The sequence below is a fragment of the Mustela erminea genome, chromosome 17 (genome assembly GCF_009829155.1).
Source record: "Mustela erminea isolate mMusErm1 chromosome 17, mMusErm1.Pri, whole genome shotgun sequence".
NCBI classification, from domain to species: domain Eukaryota; kingdom Metazoa; phylum Chordata; class Mammalia; order Carnivora; family Mustelidae; genus Mustela; species Mustela erminea.
Window position 1 is genome coordinate 16,641,074 of NC_045630.1, and position 24,351 is coordinate 16,665,424.

Below are 24,351 nucleotides of genomic sequence, written 5' to 3' on the forward strand. Positions count from 1 at the left end.
CTTATGTTCTGCCAGTATAGCACTTGTCTTTATTACTATAGCTTCATAGTAAGTCTTGAAATCAATCAGTATATATCTTTCAGCTTTTTTCCTTCATTTTCAAAATTGTTTGGCTATTCTAGGCTTATTGCATTTTTAAATAAATTTTAAAATTTTGTCAAGTCTTGTAAAGAAAAAAAACCTGCTGGGATTTTCATTGTGATTGCATTGAATCTGTAAATCATTTTGGTGAGAACTGACATATTAACAGTGTTGAACTTGTAATCCATGAACATGATGTATTTCTGCACTTATTTAAGTCTTGTTTACTTTGTCTTTGCAACGGTTTTAGTTTTCCCAGTAGTTTTAGTCCTCTACACTTTTTTTCCTCCACACTTTTATATACAGATCTTGCATATATTTTGCCCAGTCTATCCCTAAGTATTTCATATTTATTTTTAAAGATTTTGTTTATTTATTTGACAGAGATCACAAGTAGGCAGAGAGAGAGGAGGAAGCAGGCCCCCTGTTGAGCAGAGAGCCTGATGTGGGGCTTGATCCCAGGACCCTAGGATCATGACCTGAGCCGAAGGCAGAGGCTTTAACCCACCGAGTCACCCAGGCGCCACAGTATTTCATATTTTTGATGTTATCATAGATGATACTATTTTTAAATTTTATTTTCTAATCATTTGTTGATAGAATATAGAAACACAGTGGAATTTCCTGGTTAAGTTCACTGTGTTTATAGATTTCTAAAGATATGATACATATACATTATGTTGTTTGTGAATAAAAACAGTATTAGATTTTTTCATTTCTGATCCATGTTCCTCTTTTTATTTTTTTTATAATTGTTAACCTGCAAGCTACAAGGCATTTCTTATTCATTTATGTATTTTTGTCTAATCATTAGTAACTTTTAAATTTGAGATCATAATTACCAATTTCTTAGTAAATAGAGGAACTCTTTGGTATAGCTTTTTAAATAAGGCCAGTCATTCAAAACATGCCTTTCATATCAGTACTTAGTAAATAAAACTTGGAATGAAGATATTAGAAAATGTAAGTTTCTGATTTTTTACAGAAAACTGAAGCTATTTCTTCGAAGCTTCTTTCAAGCTACATCTTTTATCTGCTACTATTTAAAAATTTAAGACATATTTAATATTAGTAGATTTATTTTCTGAGCCAAGTAAGATTTACTTATAGAACAGCCAAATCCGCTGATAGCATTTTAAAATTTTGAGTGTTCTTACATAATATAGTTGTCAGGATGCATTACAGTTTTATACATTTCCTGGAAATTAAAGGTCGGTCACTTTCAGAGGTAGAATAGTTTAAGTGAACTAATAGTTCACTTTGCAGTGTCAGACCCTCTTTCCTGTAAAATTGAAAGAGCAGATAGCAATAATCATTGAAATAAATCTCATCAGTATGTCTACAATTTTAAATGTGTAAGGGATGTTGAGCTCATCTTTCGTATAGACTGTTGAAATTTGTTTCCATCAAGGAGGAAGGAGAAAGGAAGAGTTATGTCTAAAGGGAATAAATGTCGTCCATAAGTCTGGGGATATGAGCTTGGACTCTTATAAATATAGAAAGCAATGTAATGATAGTATCATCTATGACACTTAGTAATGGAAAAAGAGGAAGGAGGTAGTATGAGAGAAAATAAGATTGAGGCTTCAAGTGAAAGTTGAATGTTTATTGTATTAATAATTATCATTTACTTGCAGACTTGAATGCTAACCTTGGCTGGCAGAAGTGGCAATGGGATAGGAAAGGAATTTAGGTTATAAATAAGAACTGAAGAAATATGACAAAATAAAGGATAGTAGTTAGCTTAGATGACTAAATTTTTTAAAGTATTATTCTCTCTCTTTTAAATTATATGGCTAAATTTCTTGGTTCTTTTGGTGTCATTTCATCATAGAAGTTAAAATGATATGGATATGGAAGTTTACCAAAAAACATTAGACAATAATGGTGTGTCCCTATTCTTTATGTTTTCTGAGAGCTTTAGCAATAGAAACTTTTTACCAAAAGGCATATGAAACTTACTGGATTTTCAACTTCAATATGGAATACTATTGAAATACTATTCCATGCTATGGAAATATGATAAGAATACTATTCCTATCATATTTCTTTGGAAATTTTTAGGAATTTCCTCATTGCTCTACCATACACCTTGGTTAAATAACTTGATTGTTGTGAAGAAGTTTGATTGACTATAATTTTAATTGAGGATTAACAGATCCTAGAGTCCAAACTCTTTCATAGACTGTGCCTCTGGAAGGTCTTGATTGTGTAGTAAAATTGAGCAATCTGTTATATTTTTTTAAAAAATACAGCAATTTCCAAATCATAGATCTTCTGGCTTGTCACTAATTCTGATCACAAACATTATCAATGTACTTTTAAAGAATACTCAAAAAAAAAATGAAGGTAAGGTTACTGATAATGATTTTAGATAGACAGTGAATGGTAGAACTAAAAAATATTCTCCAATTTGATATTAAAACATTAAGCCTTAGAAACTGATACAAGTACCATGTAGTAAAGAAGTATCAGGTAAAAGTTCCTTTTAATGATGTAAAAAAACAAAAGCCCAAGATAGTTGTGTAGAAAAAGCATTGTGTTAGCAGTGGAATCTGAATTTGAATTCTGACTCTGCCACTTAGTTGGCTTTTGGCAAATCACTTGGAGCCTGACTTTGCTCTGTAAAAATGGTAATTGGTATTCTGACATTTCAAGATTCATGTGTGCAAGCCCTAGCACAGGACTCTAGCATAATGTAGATACTCAACAAATAATAATTGCATCTCTTTAAAAAACAAAATAAAACAATTAGTACTTGATAAAGTAATCATGTTTAAAAAGGCAGTACTGAAAATATTAAAACTGTCACTTCAGTTGCATTGCTAATAAATAATCTAAGAGGAAGAGCAATTTTCCTCTTTTTGGTAGTAATATCATTTGTATTGTTATCAATATGACTTATGTCTATATTTTTCTAAAAAGATCTTATTTATTTATGTATTTGAGAAAGAGCATGAGCCAGGGTGAGGGGCAGAGGGAGAAGGGGAGCCTGATGTGGGTCTTAATCCCAGGAGTCTGGGATCATGACCTGAGCTAAAGGCAGACTGCATAACCGACCAAACCACCTAGGCACCCTTGACATATAGCTATATAATCAACCTACTGTATTTTGGCTGAGAGAAGGAAATGTCTTCCACTTCTAGTGTAGTCCTAGCACAGTGCTAACCATGCATTCCTATATATGGTTATCAAATGGGTGAGTATGTATTTTAAGTTGCACTTTTATTTCTTCAACTGTCACACAACTGTTGTTCTTATAGTTCTTCTACAATATTGTTTCCTACCACTAAAACCCATCTGTCCTCAGACATGTCAAGCTTTTGTTAGAGTGTTTGTATCTTCTATTCCTTTGTCCTCACATTTTTGCCAGGCTAGCTTCTTCCTTCTGGTTATTTAAGTCTCAATTCAAATGCCTCCTCTTAACAGAGATGTTCTCTGACTACCCATTCTCAAGTCATTCTCTGTGCACTTGTTACAGTATCAGATTACCTGGTTTCATTTTCTTCATAGCCATTAAAGCAATCTGATAGTGCCGTAGTTTATTTAATTACTTGCTGATCGTTCCTTTAGAATATGAGTTCCATAAGAGGAGGGCCAAGGGCCCTGGGCCCTAGTGTGTCTTATACTGTATAAATGGCCCCTTGTGGAAAAGTTAACATCATTTATTTTGATTAATAGTGTCTTTGCCTGTGTCTAAACGGTTTATTTCTGCTAATTGACCCATATATGAGAGCTTATTTCTGTTCTCTCTAGTTTTCTGTTTGGAATTTTCCACAGTCTAATGTTTTAGAAAAGGAAAATATAATAATAGAACTCATTATTACAAAAAAGTGCTTAATGGTATGGAACCCAAATTTACCCTGTTTTCTTCTTTTTATATTTTAAAGTAACTTTGTAACAGTGGGCTCTTCTCCCTCAAAATTTTTCATGCCCCCTTTTTTGTTTTCTCTTCCTCTCCCCTCTCCCCATTACTCCCTTACACCCAATAATTTACTTCAAAAGCCAAGTGCACAATATTAGAACCTGAATGGAATGAGGAGGGCACCTACGTGGTAGGGAGTAGGTCACTGCAACCATGAAATACTGGTAACACACCGAGGATTGATCAAATAAGTAAATACGTTGAAGGTGATAGTAGCTAGGTTTCTTTTAGGGAAGGAAATCACAGATATGGAGAACGGTAAAACTAGAATGAACCCTATGGTGTTGGGCTGGCATTGGAGATAATACGACGAGCTCATGATTTTCAGCATACATAGGTAGACGTGGTATGTGGGTATGTATACGTATGTCATTAACTCTGTGTCCTAAGAGGGATTGGCAATCAGGACTGCAATAACAGTAAACACACTGAGCATTCAGGTGTTAGTTTCTAAATATAATTAGTCCCACTCTAACACATGTTTTGAAAACATGAGTCTGCTGCAATACAATTACTGGATTAGGGGAAAGGTAGAACACAGCATGAATTTTGTGTTTAATTATATGTGGTTTCACCCTTAAGAAATACAAGGTGAACTCAGGTGAACCAAACTCTGTAGAAAGACATAAAATGCACACATGTGCACACCTTAACATTTAGCATTTACCTTATTTTACTGCTTATGTTATGTGCCATACCCATCCACATTTGGTATAAACTTCCCCTAATTTGATATAGCTAGCCTTCTTCATAGCACAGTGATTCACAAACTTCAGCCCTTCACACAGCCATTTCCATAAGCAACCTTTAGATCTCTTTGAGGGTAAAGTGCCATGTTTACTGTGGCATTTGTGTATTTCCTAGCTATTTACCATATGTAAAAGTGTGTTGCTTTTTCTGTTAGGTTCTTTTTTTAAAATGCCCTGATGAATGTTTCGAGTTTGTGCTTCTAACCCCTTTAACCATAAGCCCTATGGTTTTTACTAAGTGACTTTATATAGTTGCAGTGATTTTAAGGAACATGTATGTCACCCTATAGAATTGACTGAACCTTTCTTCACTAAGCAAACCAGAATTCTTTGGAGAAGTGCCTGTTGCAGGACCAGGAAAGGTAGCATACAAGATGAGCCTGGAATACATTTTTGTGCCACAAAGTAAGGAAGTGCTTGAAGATGGTGGGGACACATTAAAAGGGATAGAGAAGCCTTGAGAGGTTTTGGCTTCTACTGGCCAAATCTAGGATATTTTAAGCATCAAAGTAAATAATGATGGTAACAAATGGAGATCTGTAAGTCTATACCCACATAAATTTAAAAATGAATACATTTAATTCTGAGGAGGAGTAGAATATTTGCATGGCTTTGTACTATGTCTCCACAAAATACTTACTAATTACCAAAGGGGAAATGAAAATAAACGAGTAAATTTAAAACTTGGTTGGGAATAGAATATGGTCTTAAAATACCTGCTTCACAAAATGCTTATTAATTACAAAGAGGGAAAAGAATTCATAATGGAGAAGCTGCCACTTTACGGTACTACCTTAATCAAATAATGAGTTAAAATTATCATTAAGTGGACAAGTGAGAAATCGTGCCATTTGGTCAAATGCAGTAAGAACACAGCATCACTTCTGTGAAATTCCTGCCAAACATGCATAACTTGAATTTAATCATGAGCAATTTTCAGACAAACCCAACTTGAGGGACAGTTTATAAAATAATTGCCTGTTATCTTCTAAAGTATAAAGGTCATAAAGTTTAGGAAAGAACTAAAGATTCAGGAAAGGAAAAATAGAAGACTCTAAGAAGACATGACCGCTAAATGTGACAGGTAATTCTGGACTGAATCTTTTTAGTATAAAGCATACGATTGTAACTTTTGGAGAAACTTGAATGGGGTCTGAAGATTAAATGGTATATGTATCAGTATTTATTTTCTGGGTTTTTTTTTTTGTTGTTGTTGTTGTTGTTGCATTGTAATTATGGAGGAAATGGCATTGTTTATAGAAATATAGTCTAAATTATTTGAGGGTGATAACAGTTTGCAATTTGTAGATGTTTTAGGAAAATGAAAGACTTATTTTTACTTACCTGGTTTTTCTCTAATGTGTCATTTTTCCATATTGACAGTCAATTCTCTGACTCCAGGTGGGTGTCCAGTAATTTAGTTATATTCTGGTATTACGTACCTAGAATTAGCCATCAGATCACATAAGCTTGAGGGTCAGTCCTATGGGACCTTAGCTGCTAGCTGCAAGTAGAGTCCCCAGGCACCCATACTACTGCCTGACCAATTGAAATTCTGGGGATTCCCATAACCCACTTCCTCTCCACGTTCAGTAATTCAATAGAATGAGTTGCAGAATTCAGGAAAGTGCTCTACTTAATATGCTGGTTTATTATGAAGGATATACTCTGAAACAGCGAAATAAAAGAAATGCATAGAGCAAGATATTGAGGGGTGGGGTGGTTGATGCCGAGCTTCCATGCCCTCTCTAGGCTCACACATTAATATATTCACCAACCCAGAAACTGTCTAAACCCAATTGCCTAGGGGTTTTTATGGAGGCTTCATTATATAGGTTTAATTGATTAAAATACTGGCCGTAAAAAATAATAATAAAATAAAATAAGGTAAAATAAAATACTGACCGTGGGTGATTGAACTTAGACTCTAGCCCCTTTCTCCTCACTGAAGATTGGGAGTGGGAAAGGGGGGAGTTCTAACCCTGAAATCACTGACTTGATTATTCTGGTGACCAACCCTCATCTTGAAGTTATCTAGGGGGCCTGCCTACCTTTCATCACCTCATTAGCATAAACTCAGCTAAGACCTGATGGGGCTTATTTTTGAATAACTAAAGACACTTGGCTTACACAGGAAATAACAACAGTTTTTTGAACTCCTGCTAGGAACCAGGGAAGACTACATGTTTATTTTTAATTATACCATACTACTAGCACCTGTCTGTCACTTGAGATTGTTTCAAAAGAGAAAGTTTTATTTATTTATTTATTTATGATTTGATTTACTTATTTGAGAGGGAGAGAGAGAGAATGAAGAGGTGCAGAGGGAGAGAGAAAGAGAGAAGCACACTCCCTGCTGAGCAGGAAGCCCCACTGGGGCTAGATCCTAGGACCTGGAGATCACTGAGCCACCCAGGTGCCCTGAGAAAGTTTTTTTTTAAATAAAGGTATTCTGTCTCCCAAAATTTAAAAATGAAGCAAAATTTTGCCTAGCAAAATCTAGGCAAAAAAGGGAATTCCCATGTTCCTGTTCACAAATGAGCTTACTATTAAAATTGGAAACTAAGATATAAACATCTGGATAAATAACATTGATTTAAAAAAAGAATTTGAGTGTAATACTCAAAAGAATTGTGCTAAGGGAGTAAATGAATAGCTGCTGAATTATTATCTGTAATTATATAGCCTGTATTGCTAAGCTTTTTAGGAGATTGAGTACCCAATCAGTAAAAAGATTTCTTGTGTACAGGTAGTTTTAAGAAACCATTTATTTATTCCTGCTAATATAAATACTATCTTCATTACAAAGTATACAAAAACAAGAATTTTAAGATAAAGATGAAAGGCGGACCGAGAAAGAGGGAGAAAGAATCCTAAAGAGGCTCCATGTCCAGCATGGAGCTTGACATGGGGCTCAGTCTCACAATCCTGAGATTATGACCTGAGCTGAAATCAAGAGTCAGTCTTAATCGACCAAGCCACCCAGGTGCCCCTTCAGTATATTTTTAAATATTTTATGTTAATTATTCTAAATGAGTTATTTTTTTAAAAAAAGATTTTATTTATTTATTTGACAGAGACAGAGATCACAAGCAGGCAGAGACGCAGGCAGAGAGAGGGGGGGAAGCAGGCTCCCTGCTGAGCAGAGAGCCCGATGATGCAGGGCTTGATCCCAGGACTTGACCCCAGGACGCTGGGATCATGACCTGAGCTGAAGGCAGAGGCTTTAACCCACTGAGCCACGCAGGGCCCCCCCTTTTTAAGTATGTTAATTATTAACACTATCGTGAAATGATAAAAATAATGCAATTTATTAACAAGTTTGATGTCCTTCATTCAAGGAAAAATCCATGGATTAGAGGGGTACAGTGGCTCACAAGCGGTGGGGCACTCTTCTTGAGGGATTTTGGAAAAGAGCAGACTTTGTAGAGCCTTAAAAGGGGCAACTCCAAAACAGTGTATGATTGGCTAGAAGGTTGAGGATTTCCTGATAAAGCTACCAGGTCTTCTTTTCTAGGGTAAGATAAGCTACCTAAAACTGAGTTGGAGGATGGTTTTTGGCTTATGTTAGATTTCACTGATAGGTGTTTCCCGTAAGTGCGGGCTGACTTAGGTTTAGATTGGTGATGTGGGCAGGACTACTGGATCGGCCTCCCTTTTGGGTCCCAGCGTATTAAATAACTTTATCAGTACAAAACCATTTTTTAAAAATCAGAACAATGTGATGGAATAGGCTTAATTTTTTCAATTGATATTTAATTCACAGACCATACAGTTCACCTATTTAAAGTATATAGTTCAGTGCTTTTTAGAATCTTCATGGAGTTATATAGCCAGCACCACAGTCAATTTTGGAACATTTTCATTACCACCCCCCACTCCCCCTGCCATTTCTGTACCCATTAGCGGTTACTTTTTTCTCCTCTTTATGTCCTGCGGTTGTAGACAACCACTAATCTGCTTTCCATCTCTATGGATTTACCTATTCTGGATGTTTAAAACTATAAATGCAGTCATATAATATGTGGTCTTTTGTGACTAGCTTCTTTCACTTAACAAAATGTTTTCATAGTTCATTCATGTTGTAACAGATATCAGTTTTCATTCCTTTTAATTGCCAGATGATATTCTATTATATGAATATCCATATTTTATTTAGCTGTGTATCAGCTGATGGACATTTGGGTCACTACCACCTTTTGGCCATTATAAATAATGCTGATAGAAATATTTATGTACAAGTTTTTATGTACCCTTATGTTTACTGTTCTCTTGGGTATATAGCTAGATGTGAATTCCGGGTCACATGGTAACCGTATTTAACCAACTGTACTAATTTACTTTCCCATCAGCCATGCATGAGGGTTCTACTTTCTCTATCCTTACCACTTATTATTTTTAGATTATAGCCATCATAGCAGTATGAAATAGTATGCCATTGTGGTTTTAATTTGCATCTTATATCTTCTGAACCTCTTTTCATGTACTTACTAGTCATTTATATCTTTTTTAAAGGAAGATTTATTTATTTGAGAGAGAGAGAGAATGTGAGCCAGCAGGGGTGGGGGGCTGCTGGGAGGGACAGAGGAAGAGGGAGAGAAAGAATCTCAAGCAGATTCCCTGCTGAGAGGGAAGCCTGATGAAGCCTGATGCTGGGCTCAGTCTCAGCACTCTAAGATCATGACTACAGCTGAAATCAAGAGTAAGGATGCTTAACTGACTGAGCCACCCAGGCACCCCACCATTTATATCTTTTGGGAGGTAATGTCTATGAGATCCTTTGCCAGTTTTAAATTTGGTTGCCTTTTTATTATTATTTTTAAAGATTTAATTTTATTTTTGCGAGAGAGAGAGAGAAAGAGAACAGGAGCTGATGGGGAGGGGCAAAGGAGAAAGAAGCAGGCTCCCCACTGGGCAGGGAGCCCTATGTGGGACTCAGTTATGACCTGAGCTGAAGGCAGATGCCACGCAGGCACCCCTGGTTGTCTTTTTATTATTGAGATTTAGAGTTCTTTATGTATTCTGGATACAGATCCCTTGTTAGTTATAGAATTTGCTTATATTTTCTCCTTTTTTGTGGTTGTCTTTTCTTTTTCTTTCTTTCTTTCTTTTTTGATGTCCTTTGAATCACAAAAGTTTTAATTTTAATGACGTCTAATTTATCTATTTTTTCCTTTCATTGCTTGTGCTTTCAGTGTCATATTTAGGAGGACTCTCCCCAATCCATGGTCACAAAGATTTTTCTGTTTCTTTCTAAGAGCAGTGTACTATTATCTATGACACTTAGTAGAGTGGAATGGAACACTGGCAAAAAAAAGAAGGTCCTTAGTCCATTTTGAGTTAAATTTTGTATACGATATAATATAGGACTCCCACACCATTCTTTTGCATGTGGATAATCAGTTGCCCCTTCACCATTTGTTTAAAAGACTTCTTTTTCCTCATTGAATTGTCTTGGCACCTTTATTGAAAATCAATTAGCCATTAATGTAAGGCTGTCAGTTATATTCCATCGCATCTGTATGTGTATTGTTCTTCAGTATTCTATATCTTTAATTATTGTAGTTTTATAATAAGTTTAAAAATCAGGAGTGTAAGTTCTTCAACTTTACTCTTCTTTTTCAGGATTGTTTTAGATATTCTATGTTCCTTGTATTTCTGTAAGAATTTTAGGATCAGCTTGTCTATTTTGGTAAGGAAACTGGCTGGGATTTTGATAAGGATTATTTTGAATCTGCAGATCAATTTGGGAAGTATTTCCATACAATATTAAGTCTTTGATCCGTGAACATGGGATGTCTTCCCATTTATTTAAACATTTTAATTTCTTTCAAGCAATGTTTTATAGTTTATAGAGTATAAGTTTTACACTTCTTTTGTTAAATTTATTCCTAAGTATTTTATTCTTTTGGATGCTTTTGTTAGTGGAATTGACTTATTAATTTCATTTGAAATATTTTTACTTTTTAATATCAATTTTGAAAGTTCTTTTCCTAAGTTGAGCTTGTTTTGATGTTTTGTTTTTCTGGTCATCATATTTGGAAAGATACCTCACAAAGAAAAGTAGGTCCAGATGCAAGTAGTTGTAAGTCTGTAAAATTGTTCACCAATTTTTTAGTGTGCAGACAGGAGCGTGTATGTGTGTGTTTTTCAGGAATAACAATAAAAAAAAATCAAATCTCATTTCCAAATGTTGTTTTTCAAAAAGCTGTCTTCATTATTACAGACCACTTTTGAAAAGCACATGCTTTCTTACTGATTGTTGAAACGTTACCCTTACTTTAGAAGGACAGATTGAATTTTTTTTTGTTTTTAGATTTGGGTATGTGTTATACTACTGACAGTCACTTGTTACAGAAAAGGTCAGCAAATATGGAACTTCTTTCTAGTTTTAAGCTCAACAGCTTTTTAATTAAAAGTACTGTGACATGAGATAACCCACCCTCTTTTGTGTTCAACAGATGATTTTTTTTTAAGGTTTATTTATTTTAGAGAGAACGAGAGAAAGAGGGCATGAGCAGGGGGGAGAGGATGAAGGAGAGAAAGAAAGTAGGCTCCAAGCCCGAAGCACAGGGCCTGATACAGGGTTCGATCCCATAACCCTGAGATCATGACCTGAGCTGAATCAAGAGACACTTAACCGACTGAGCCACCCAGGTGCCTCTACAAATGATTTTTATTGTTAGCCTATCTTATTACAAACTACTATAAGGATTTCATTACATTTTCTCATACTACATTTTAAAGGTATTGCTTTATTAAAATAATTAATGACTTCAATGAGTTTGTGCAGCCCTTGAGTTCTTCTTTCTTAAATAAATTTATTGCAATAACTTGTTGTGAATGATACAATGGAATATTTTTACAAATTCTGTTCTTCCTCTTTTGCTCACCTTAATCTTGTAATTCTTTTTATTTTAATTATAAAGAAGTTGATTCACCTCTTTATAAATGTTTTTTCATTAAACATTGCTTTTATTAAAGAGGTTATTTGCTATTAAGAGTATATGTTCTGCAATACATTTTTCCTTAGTGTATCACCAAAAAATTGTTCTTGTACTTCACCATTAAAATAAAATATGGCAATTTCATAAGCTGAGACATAATAGAAAATCTGAAAATAGAAAATTTTTTATTCAACCACATAGGCAACATTGTATAATTTATTCTTTCTTTTTCTTCAAGCCATCAGGCAGTTTTTAATGTATTTTTCAGTAGTGTATAATGAAAAGCAAATGTGTTTCTGTTTCCATATATTTTCTGTGCAGTGCTTTAGCATTTTTCTTTCCATGGCAGGAGGAATCCATTTCCTCAGTGGTATGTGGCTCTTTGTAACTGTGAAAAAGTTGCAGAAGTGGTTTCTAAACATTTTTTTATTGTGCTATCTAAAATTTTATCAAATACTTTTAATATCTTGTGACTTTAAGTCATTGCTGACAAATTCATGAAGTTTTATCTCCATGTTTATATACTTAGTTGTTAAATGCCTGTATATCTTGATAGAGCACATGAGTGTTGGGAGGAAGATAAGGGGTATAGGAGAGAGAGAGAGAGGCAAATGGATTCTGTGCTAAGCCCAGAGCCTGACTTGGGGTTGAGACCCACGACCCTGAGATGATAACCTGAGCCAAAATCAAGACTAGGACGCTCTACCAGCTGAGCCATCTAAGAACCCCTAGCTTCATACTTGCATTAGCTAGAAAGCACACACTACAGTAAATACCTAGGACAAAGTTTATTGTTGATAACAATGGATATAAACCCATATTTCAGATAGCCTTACTGCTATTTTTGAATTTCATTAGTCAAATTTGTCAGGTCTGAATTAGATCATTTCTAATTTTGCTTCGAAGTGTGACTAATTTTGATATATTGAGAATGGAAGTGTTGGCTCCCCTCTTTTTATGTTGTTTGCTCATGCTTATGTTATTAAGGTATTCTATCCATGGCTTTGCTTTATTTATTTATTTATTTATGCAGTACTTTTTAAATATTTCAGTTCGGGTTTTCAGTAGACAATTTATATAGGCTGTATGATCATTTTAAAAAAAGATTTTATTTATGTATTTGAGAAAGAGAGAATGAGAGATGGCAGAAGCAGAGGGCGGGGCAGAGGGAGAAGCAGGCTTCCGCTTAGGCAGGGACGGGACTCGATCCCAGGACCTTGGGACCATGACCTGAGCCAAAGGCAGATGCTTGACTGTCTGAGCCACCCAGGTGCCCTATATAGGTTGTATAAAAATGCAAAAAACACTGTACACAGTGAGAGTAAGTTTTCCTTTCAGTCCTTTTCCCTAACTACATGGTTCTCCCCATAGCATCCCTACTATAAATTTCTTACAATTTCTCTTTTATTTTACATCTTATTTTTTCCTTTTTAATATATTTTGGAGATTATTCTGTAGTATACAAACAAATACCTTGTTAAAAATGTTACATGATATTGCACTGTAAGAGTTTCTTGTTTGGGTGCCTGGGTGGTTCAGTGGGTTAAGCCTCTGCCTTCAGCTCAGGTCATGGTCTCAGGGTCCTGGGATCGAGGCCCACATCAGGCTCTCTGCTCAGCAGGGAGCCTACTTCCCCATGTTTCTCTGTCTGTCTTTCTCCCTACCTGTGATTTCCCTCTCTGTCAAATAAGTAAATAAATAGATCTTAAAAAAAAAAAAAAAAAGTTTCCTGTTTATGTAATGTTATTCTTATGGGCTTTTAGGTTCTTTTCAGTCTTTTGATATTACAAACAATGCTGTAATGACTATTTTACATATGTTGTTTTATATTTGTATATCTGTAGGATAATTGCTAGAAATGAAAATTGCTAATAAATTGCCATCTATACAAGTTGTGTTTTTAAAGACTGATTTATTTGAGAGTGAGTGTGGGAGGTGAGGAGGGACAGAGGAAGAGAGAGAGAATAAGCATCTCCCCAATGAGTGTGGAGCTGCACACAGAGTTTGATCCTAGGACCCTGAGATTATGACCTGAGCTGAATCCGAGTTGGATGCTCAACTGACTGAGCCACGCAGGTGCCCCCATAGAAGTCATTTTTCATGATCTTATCAGGGATGTATGGGTGCTGTTTTCCTTCACACCTTCATTAACACATTATATTATCGGATTTATTTTTACTTAATAGATACATACAAAAAACCTGGGTCACTCTGTTTTAATTTGCTTTCTCTTACCTTGAGTGAAACTGAACTTTAATAGCTGTGCACATTTTTTTTTTTAAATTCTGAATTGCCTTTCTATAACTACTACCCAGTTTTTTTCTCTTGGGTTGTTGCTTTTTAAAAAATTATCAGAGACACTCTTCATCTATTAAGGGAGTTAGGCCTTTGTTACATGATTTGCATATACTTTTTACCTATTTTGTGGTTGAGGTTTTGACTTGTGATGATTCTTTTGTCATTCAGAAAATGATTCTATTTTTAAGCAAATGAATTTATAAAACTTTTCTCTTATGATTTGAGACAGTTAAAAATTCTTTTGTATTTCCTTCTAGTGCTTTTGTAGTTTCACTATTTATGGTTACTCTTTGATTTATTTAGAATTTTTTCGTTGTAAGGTATGAGAGAGATCCAACTTATTTTTTCTTTCCCATATGGTAACTTACCTTATTTGATTGAAATGCTAGCAGTAATGTTTTTAATTTGCTTATGCATTTTGTGAGAGTAATTTGACATTTTTTTAAAAAAAGATTTTATTTATTTATTTATTTGTCAGAGAGAGAGAGAGAGAGCGAGAGCGCGAGTGAGCGCACAAGCAGGAAGAGTGGCAGGCAGAGGTGGAGAGAGAAGCAGGCTCCCTGACGAGCAAGGAGCCCGATGCAGGACTTGATCACAGGGCCCTAGGATCATGACCTGATCCGAAGGCAGGGGCTTAACCCACTGAGCCACCCAAGCATCCCTGACATTTTATAATATGGTCCACAGACCCACTTACTAAGGCACCTGTTAACCTTAGTGTTGACTTGAATGAATGAGCCAGGGTTTTGTGTGTTTTTTGTTTGTTTGTTTGTTTTTGCTTCTGTTTTGTCTTATCCTCTGTGTTGTAGAATTCCCATTTTTCTCATAGGATATCTCAAATATTAAAGGTAAACATGGCCATGAAACAGACTATGGACCAAGTAAGGGTATTAACTTTTTATCTTTATTATACATATTAGTAAAGCTGACTTTTTGTTTGAATAAAATGTACAAATGGATAATCTAATATGTTCTTGCCCATCCCATGTGATTCAGTTTCAGTCACCCCACTCTGGAGACCACTTATCTCCACTATGACTATTATAAGTTCCAAAGAGGGATATTTAGTATAAATGTACTTTTTAAAAAAATAAATATACCTTTTGAATGACTCTTTATATTAAGTGGTATAATGGCAATCAAGTAGCATAAGCATGACATTGGTTGTGTTTCTATTCTAGATTTTTAGCGTATGCATCTCTAAAATGAGTTTCATATCTGGGAATAGCTCAGGTGTTTTGAACTCTAAAATTATTTCAGTTTGTAGAGAAAGCTTTGTAGAGAAAGCTTTCAAGATGGCTATATTTTAACTAGTGAAAGGATGTGCAGAAAGTTATATGCATATAACTGGATGCCAGACATACTCAGGATAATTGAGAAGTAGATCCACCGCATTGGTACAGTCCTTTGTCTTTCTATTGCTGTATTGCTTCTGTTTAGGAATAATGGAAAGAATTAGACCTTGTACAAGCACTTAGTTGGTAAGTGGCAGAGCTAGGATTTAAACCTAGGCAGTCTGGCCTCCAGAACCATTTTTTTCCCCCAATAAGTAGCATAGTCCATCAAATTCTAAATGATCTTTACATTTCCATTAGCTCCAGCTAGTTTAATCTCCCTACATACACTGCGCTGATTTCAGTACTCAGTTCCAGGACCTTATGTAAACTATTTCCCTTATTTGTTTACATCGCTTCTGTTCTCTCTGACTTCTAGATTTTTCCTTACCTTCAAAAATCCAGATCAAGTTCCATCTGATACTACTTTCAAATATATGCCCCCTTTTCTGAACTTCTAATGTATTAATAGTATGTGGGTTTTACCATTACATCAATCTTGTTTTCTTTATGGCATTAACTTATAGTTTTCAAGGAGATGATAAAACCTTGAAATCTAAAAAAAGTAGAAAAAAAGGGAAAAAAACACAGAAAACAGAAGACCGCTGAGATAGAGTTTAACTCACTGTGGTTATATAACATTACCATTAAAAGAATTAAGAGTAGAACTTAAAATTTTCTGTTTGCTGGTCCACAGTCCTTTTCATCATGCCATTCTGCTTCCCAATATTTAGTAGGTTACAACTTAATACTTGTTACCTCAATAGCTAGGAAGATTGCATTTGTTGGTGCTATAGCCATATCCTAATGCTATGAGTTCAATAAGGCAAAAATGACTTTCCAAAAACCATTATATAGGTACATAACAGATGTTTTCTATGCAACTTGGTGATAATGGAAAGGAATGAAATTAAAATTAGGAAGAATGAGGATAGATTTGATAAATCTTATTACTTTTCTGATGTACACATCATAGTGTGATATCATAAGGAGAGGAATGATGAATCTGGTGCATAATGCAACATGCCGTAGGCATTTATTGGGTATTTTAATTACCAAATATAATTCTATATAAGAGATAAACTTTAATGTTTCGGCCTCAGGTTTGAGATGTAAACCTAAAAGAATAGGATATAATTTCAGAAAATTTTTAAAGAAATTGTCATTACTATTAAGTATTTCTAGCAGTTTTTTAAAAAACATTTTAGTGAAACTGTAATTTTAAAATAAATTATAGTAAATAAGGCTTACAGTGGCTTAAAACTAAAAGAGGGAAGAGGTGATTTCAGGGGGAAAAATCATCAATAAGTTTTCACTTTATATCCTACATTAACATGTTTATATCTTTTGCCCTTTATTTCTTATTTTGGGGTGAAAAAAATGAAGCAGTATGCAATGAATTACAAATTTATTGTTTTATAACTCCCTTTAACAGAAGTTTTATTCATAACCCTGTTTAATATGTTTTATCTGTTATCAAATAAATTTGCCCCCAGAAATGGTGACAAAAGAGTCATGATGCTGTGTATAGTTTCTGACGCTGAAGCTACAAATGCTCAACTCAAAAGGGGAAAAAAGCAAATTTTAAAGAACTTTCTCTTGTTCCTTTTCTCTTAAGTCCTTCCGTTCTTGATTTGACCAAATTCTTGTTAGAACCTACAAATCAGGTGCTCCTAGATAACTCTGTTACTTAAGTGTCCAACTCTTGATTTCTGGTCAGGTCATGATGCCAAGGTTGTAAGATCCAGCCGTGCATCAGGCTGTGGGCTCAGAGGGGAGTCTGCTTGAGATTCTCGCTCTCTCCCTTTACCTTTCCCCCTGCTCACATTCTCCTTCTCTGTCTCAAATAAATAAATATTTAAAATATATATATATATATAAATCAGTTTTTGGATTTAAGAGGAAGAAGGAAGTCTTAGTAAGTTCCAAACACAATTTCTCTTTTTTCAAAAAGAAAGAAGTTTTTGTATCTTTGTAATAACCTTTGAAATACAGCATTAAAAAAAAAATTGAATTGCTGACAGTTTTAAAGCAGTATAAGTAGAAGAGCTTTAATAATAAGAAAAAGCTCCCACCTCCCACTCCTATTCAAATTCAGTAGGAAATTGAATTTAGATATCATAGGGATGACTGGTCTAGAAAATAACTGAAATCTTATTCATTAAAAGGTAAAGGAAATTAATTGTAGTTTTCAAGGCACAATGAACTGTTAAAAGATGGATATATTTAGTCATTTTGATAGTGTAAGAATTGTAAAAATATGTAAAATCGTAATTTTCAGTGCATTTCTCTTTGTTGCAGATTCCTATAGAATATTAACTAGGTAAAAGTTGCCTGTGGCTTCTCATTGTATATATTATTTTTTAAAAAGTATTTGTTGGTCTTTTAATGTAATAATTTCCAAATAGTTGTAGGAGATAGGGAGTTAGAAAAACTGGCATGGGTCTGGCATAGTTAATATTTCTCCACTTCTTTCCAGATTATAAGCATTTGGGTCATGATAAAACTTTACTTGGCGGCACATGGGTGGCTCAGTCTTTAAGTGTCTGCCTTCAGCTCAGGTCATGATCCAGGGCTCCTGGGATGGAGCCACACATTCAGCTTCCTGCTCAGTGGGAAGTCTGCCACTCCCTCTCTCACTCCCCCTGCTTGTGTTTCCTCTTTCACTGTGTCTCTCTCTGTCAAGTAAATAAAATCTTTAAAAAAAAACACACACACAAAAAAAACCCTTTGAGTTAATTCCTTAGTTTTTAATGGTACTTTTAAATTCATCAACTCATTGAGAACACTGAGAAACAGGGTATTGTAGCAGGTAAGTTTGGCCCCAAGACCTGGACTGTAATCCTACTTATGCCACTAATTTGTGTCCTTGTGTCCATGGACAACTTTCCTAACTTCTTTAGGCTTATTTCTCCATTTTAAAACTGGGAATAAAAATATTACCTGCCCTCTGGTTGTAAATGTTAAGAGAGGTAATCCACACAATTTATTATAGAACATAGTAAGTATTCAATAATTGCTAGCTACAATTCTATTCTCTTTTAAACATTTTTTAAAGTTTCCATTTTAAAACTGGAAGTATTCCCATATTCTTGGACTTTCTTTTAAGAGTTAGTGTTATGGGAGCACCTGGGTGGCTCAGTTGGTTGAGCATCTGCTTTCTGCTCAGGTCCTGATCCCGGGGTCCTCAGATGGAGCCCTGCATCTGTCTCCCTGCTTAGCGGGGGAATCTGCTATCACCCCCTTCTTCCCGCTCGTGCTCTCTCTCACTATCTCTTGCCTCTCTCAAACAAATAACTTTTTTTTTTTTTTAAAGAGTTAGATTTATGAGGGACACCTGGTTGGCTCAGTTAAGTAAGCATCTTCTTTTGGCTTGGGTCCTGATAGGCCCACCTATGGCTCCCTGCTGAGCAGGGAGCCTGCTGCTCTCTCTCCCTCTGCCCATGCCCCTTGTGTTCTCTCTCTCACTCTGCTCTCTGTCTCAAATAAATAAAATTTTAAAAGTCTTTAAAAAATACTTATGAACAAAAAATGCAAGGGCAAAATTGTTCTAGCATGGTTTAAAGTAGCAAAATTAAAAAAAAAATAATGTAAATTCCAAATGGAAACAAACTCCAGAACATTCCCTTGAGAGAGCACTATCAAGCTATTAAAATCATGATGTTAAAAGGGTATATAATAACATAGGGAAGTACTCTTTTTTTTTTTTAAGATTTTATTTATTTATTTGACAGAGAGAAAGATCACAAGTAGGCAGAGAGGCAGGCGGGGAGAGAGCCTGAGCAGAGAGCCTGATGCAGGGCTCGATCCCAGGACCCTGAGATCATGACCTGAGCCAAAGGCAGAGATTTAACCCACTGAGCCACCCAGGCGCCCCCATAGGGAAGTACTCTTAACATAACGTTACATAAAAATATGTAAACTAAACACATTGATAGTAATCCCAATTCTGTACAGTCCACCATACATATAAGTTCATGGAGGTAATATGACAAAACAGCGACTGAGATAGTCATGAATGGTAGGAGTAATTGATGAGTATTTATAACAAAGGCTAATGACTCTTAACCACGATAAACTTAAAAAAATTTTTTTATTTAAAGTTAGTGAGTAGAGGTTTGGTCTAAAACTAAGTTTTGCTATGGTGTTTATTTAGTTTGAGTGCTGTGTAAACATTGGATACTGTGTATTATTATGTCCTATTCATAGCTTTCTAGGAGGATTCGCTTCATTCATAGAAAATTCATAGGTCTGCTTCTGGACTTTTTGTGCCGGAAATAAATGGTTCATATTGATGCTTCTGTATGAAACTCTCAAGTCCCATAATTCTGTTAAACCTTCTTTTGGGGAATGTACCTGAATTAAGATTAAAGATGATTAAGATTGCAATTATGAAAAAAATTTTTTTAAAAAGATTGCAATTATGCAATTCTTTATGACTCTGAGAAGGATGGAACATGCAGAGGGTTTTGTACAATGAAATTATAATCATTATGTGTTTTACTCTGCAGGATATATGCGTACTACCGTTTAACAAAGTTAAATAGAAAATACAAAATGTGAATCTGAGGAGCACAGAGACTTTGGTATAAGAGTTAAAGGTTTCTTATTCCACTGGATGTATTCCAGCCTATTTAGATATTTCAGGTTTCTTTCCTTAGTAACTAGAGCCATTTCTCAATGTCTTTAAGGCCCTAAGCTGTTGTTTATAATGTTTCTCACAATCTTGCCCAAATAAAAGGACTTCACTTCTATGTGAATAAAAATTGTACCACTAAAAATTTCACTAAGTTCAGAAAAAAGCATTGCTTTTCATTGGCTAACATTCAGTAAGTTCAGTCAGCTGCAGTCTGCTCGCACTAATTTGTTCCAGGCATCTTGGAACAGGAAAAACTTGCTGTTGTGTCCCCTTCTCTTCAGAAATTTTAGCATTCTGAAGCAGTAGGTCTTAATTTTCTGTAAGGGAAGGAAATCACTTTAAGTATTTTAAGAAAAATACAGATATCTCCTAAGATTTTATATCTAGTTTCAGAAGGAATTCCTTACAATTGATCTGTGAACTTCTTGTTATGAATGCCAGTTTAAGAGCGTCTTTGATTTTCTTTTCTACTTTTATGTTTTGGGAACTCCTTAAATAGTGTTTGTCCTTTTCTAAAGGAGAATTCCCACCCTGTTGCTTCCTAGGTATATTATTTATGTTTTAATACTTACTTTCCTTAATTTGATGTTTTTTAATGTTAAAACTAAGGTCTGATTTTCTTGTGAAGGAGTCATGAGGTACTAATACATGTCCAGAGTTAAACACAGAAGATGTGGAGTTTGCAACCTGTAACACAGAGCCTATCCTCCTGTTTAATAAAGGAGCACATCATTATTTTGAAGTTGACAAAGTAAAGGGAGGATTAAATACCTTACTATCACATTAAGTGAAATCTTTATTGGAATAATTATGATCTCTCCCAGTATTTATTAAGAAATATGTTGCCTACATCAGCCCCCTGGGAGAAATATAGGAACCAAGGGTTGTACAAAGTTTAGTGACCCTGACATAAGACACGAAAGAGAGCTGAGGTGGCTCAGATGGCTAATCATCTGCATTTGGCTCAGGTCATGATCTCAGAGTCCTGGGATCAAGCCCTGTCTCAGGCTCCACACTCAGCAGAGTCTGTTTCTCCCTCTCCCTCTGCCACTACCCCTCCCCTGCCACCCTCACTCATGCTTTCCCTCTCTCTCAAATGAGTTAATAAAATCTTAAAAGAGACCTGTGGGGTACCTGGGTGTCTCAGTGGGTTAAAGCCTCTGCCTTCGGCTCAGGTCATGATCTCGGGGTCCTGAGATCAAGCCCCGCTTCGGGCTCTCTGCTCAGCAGGGAGCCTGCTTCCCTTCCTCTCTTCTGCCTGCCTCTCTGCCTACTTGTGATCTCTGTCAAATAAATAAATCTTAAAAAAAAGAGAGAGCTGAAAGATACTTAGATGAATCAAGTTCGTAATAGTTAAGTCACCTGAAGAGAATTGCACTTATTACTAAGGAGTGTATACATTTGTTTTAAGATTTAAATTGTATAATAAAGTTGCCTATATGTGGAATTTAAGCTCATACTGTCTTGACTCCCCTAAATATGTGCTATGCTTCACCTGGTGGTAGATATCCTAATTATAGGCAGAAATTATTCACCTCCAAGGATCTGTGATGTGTTCTAAGTGCAGAAATGATCATCAAGTTGAGTTCTTTCATTGCAAGCAATTGAAGTTGATAAATCAATGAAATGGGGATTTATTTTACTTTTTAAAGAGATTTTATTTATTTATTATTTGAGAGAAAGAGAGCTCAGAAGCTTCGGGGCAGGGGTAAGCAGAGGGAGAGGACAAGTGCACCCTGCACAGAGTGCGGAGTCTGATGCAGGGCTCAATCCCACAACCCTGAGATCATGACCTGAGCCGAAACCAAGAGTTGGAGGCGTAAGCAACTGAGCCACCCAGGCGTCCCTAAAATAAGGATTTATTAAAGGATATTATGATAGCTCATAGAATTGAAATAACAATAAAATCAGATCGACTGCAAAGAAAAAACCTGGTAAACTTCGGTGCTCCCTGCAGTAGGGCCTGTGCGCTTAAACTTTTAGAAAAGGTCTATCAAATTATCTGTGACAAAGGACATCTGTAGCTGTTTTTTAAATTCAGTATTCCTTCCTTTTTTTTTTTTTTAAGATTTTATTTATTTATTTGGCAGAGAAAGAGCAGGAGCATACAAGTAGGGGGAGCAGCAGAGGGCGGGGGAGAAGCAGACTCCCCGCTGAGCAGGGAGGCTGATGTGGGACTGGATCCCAGGACTCTGGGATCATGACCTGAGCCGAAGGCAGTTGCTTAACTGACTGAGCCACCCAGGCACCCCTCCATAGTATTTCTTTTAAATAATTATCTTGGTTTTGTGAACTTACTACTATGTTTACATGTAAATACTGTTTAATTTTCATAGTTTATTACTTAATTAGCCAGCATATGTTTGCACATGTTCTTGGTGTTTGGTTCAGTGCTCAATTCTTTCTTGGATTTGTGTTTTTTAGGTTTTTGGCTTCTTAAAGTGCTTCTTTTTTCTAAGCTATGCATTTAGAGAGATGGTTTTTCAGTTTTATCCAGCATTTTTAGGTGTTCTGTTCCATGAAGTTTTCTCAGCATATCTAATCTGCTTTATTTCCAGAAATGGATGTTTTAGTCTCTTCATCATCAACTCAAAATAATCTTGGTAAAAGTGCATCAGATCAAATAATCCTCTGGTTACTATCTTTTACAAATCTTACATTGTCCCTTTATCTACCCCCTGCCTCTCTTTAGCTTCATTTTAGATTACTTTCATTTTGTGTGGGTCCAGCAGTCCTAGCTACTTTTCTCAAAGAAGCCATGTTCTCAACACTCACATACTTCTTCCTGCCCCAGTTCTTTCTGTCCTCAGTTCTTTCTTGATATCTTGGTTGTGTCATTTCATCAGGAAGACTTGCTTGACCACCTTTACACTGGCTTAGTTCTATTGTCATGCTCCCTTAGCATCCTTTGCTTTCTTTTTTATTACCTACATTGCTTCTTAACAATTACTTTTTCATAATCTGTTTTCTCTCAAAGGGCAGTGACTCTTAGCATTCTTGATCACTGCATTCCTAGTCAATAAACAGCACAGTGCCCGGCACATAGTAAACATTTAAAAAACGTTTGCTTTGACTATGTAACACTGATATTTAAGATTTGTTATTAGAATTCCCATAAATTAAGTAGCATGGGGAATGATGTTACAATTAACTCATTCTCTTGTCTGTGTTTGAATTATTTCTTATTTTTTAATTTGTTTGCCTTTCAAACCCTAAATAATTTAATCTTTTTATTTTGAAATCATTTTAAATTTAAAAGTTGCAAGAATGGGGTGCCTGGGTGACTCATTCAGTTATGTGTCTGACTTCATCTGAGGTTATGGTCCTGAGCTCAAGCCCTATGTTAGGGTCCATGCTGAGTGGGGAGTCTGGTTGTCCCTCTCACTCTCCTGCCCCTCCTGCACCCCTTCTGCTGCTCCTGAGTGCTCTCTTCCCCCCTCAAATAAATAAATAAGATCTTAAAAAAAAAAGTTGAAGAATAGTACAGTGTATGTATACTCTTCACCCAGTTTTCCCCAGTGTTGACAGCTTGCTTAACCATGGTACAGTTATCAGAACCAGGAACTTAACGTGTTGGTACAATACTATTCCCTAAACCATAGACCCAATTAGAATTTTACCAGATTTTCTACTTGTGTCTTTTTCTGTACAGGGATCCAGTATAGGATCCCACAGTGCATTGAGTTATTATTTATTCTTCTTCAGTCTGTGACAGCTCCTTAGTTATGACTTTGATACTTTGATGAATACTAAACTTCGATGAGTTATTTTGTATAATATCTCTACACTTATTTTTGTCTGATGTTTTTTCATTAGTAGATTCATGTTATGCCTTTTGTCAAGAATACCAAAGAAATGATGTGCCCTTCAGAATACATTGTTTCAGGGGGTATATAATGTATATAATTTTGATATGTCTTTTTTTTTGTTATGTTTACCTTGATTACTTGTTTAAATAAGGGTGTCTGCTTAGATTCTGTAACAGTGAATTACTATTTTCCCTTTTGTATTGATAAATATCTTACTGCTCCTCAAGCTTTTGCCAACTGATTTAAGCATCCATAGGTTTATCTTACCTGCATCAGTTTAATACTGTGGTAGTTTGCCTCATGGTGATTTTGCTTTTCTCTCATTCCTTCTACTTTTATTAATTAGAGTTCTTCTGTAAGGGAGAGCTGTTCTTTTCCCCACACTTATTTACTCAATTATTTATATCAATATAGACCTATGGATGGGTTTTTGTTCCTGTGGATTATAATACAGTACTATCATTTTATTTTCTTGCTTTGAACTTTTGGAGCTTCTTCAGGCTGGCTCTTGTGTCCTTTTTTGAGAATTTATTTTCTGGTATCATAAGATATTCCAGGCTCACTTTGTA

General features: G+C 35.5%; 1 protein-coding gene across 2 annotated transcripts in view; it reads left to right on the forward strand.

Annotated features, from left to right (window-relative positions):
* The window catches only part of XPR1 (xenotropic and polytropic retrovirus receptor 1), a 239,905-nt gene that overhangs the window by 103,319 nt on the left and 112,235 nt on the right, over nt 1-24,351 (forward strand). The window contains exon 1 of one of the 2 annotated variants that reach the window (XM_032319241.1): nt 4,041-5,181. The exons of the other annotated variant lie outside the window; for it this stretch is intronic. Coding sequence (XP_032175132.1) covers nt 5,130-5,181 — 52 coding nt within the window. The 5' untranslated portion in view covers nt 4,041-5,129. Of the gene's footprint in view, nt 1-4,040; nt 5,182-24,351 lie in introns of those variants that run through there. 2 annotated transcript variants of the gene reach the window in all.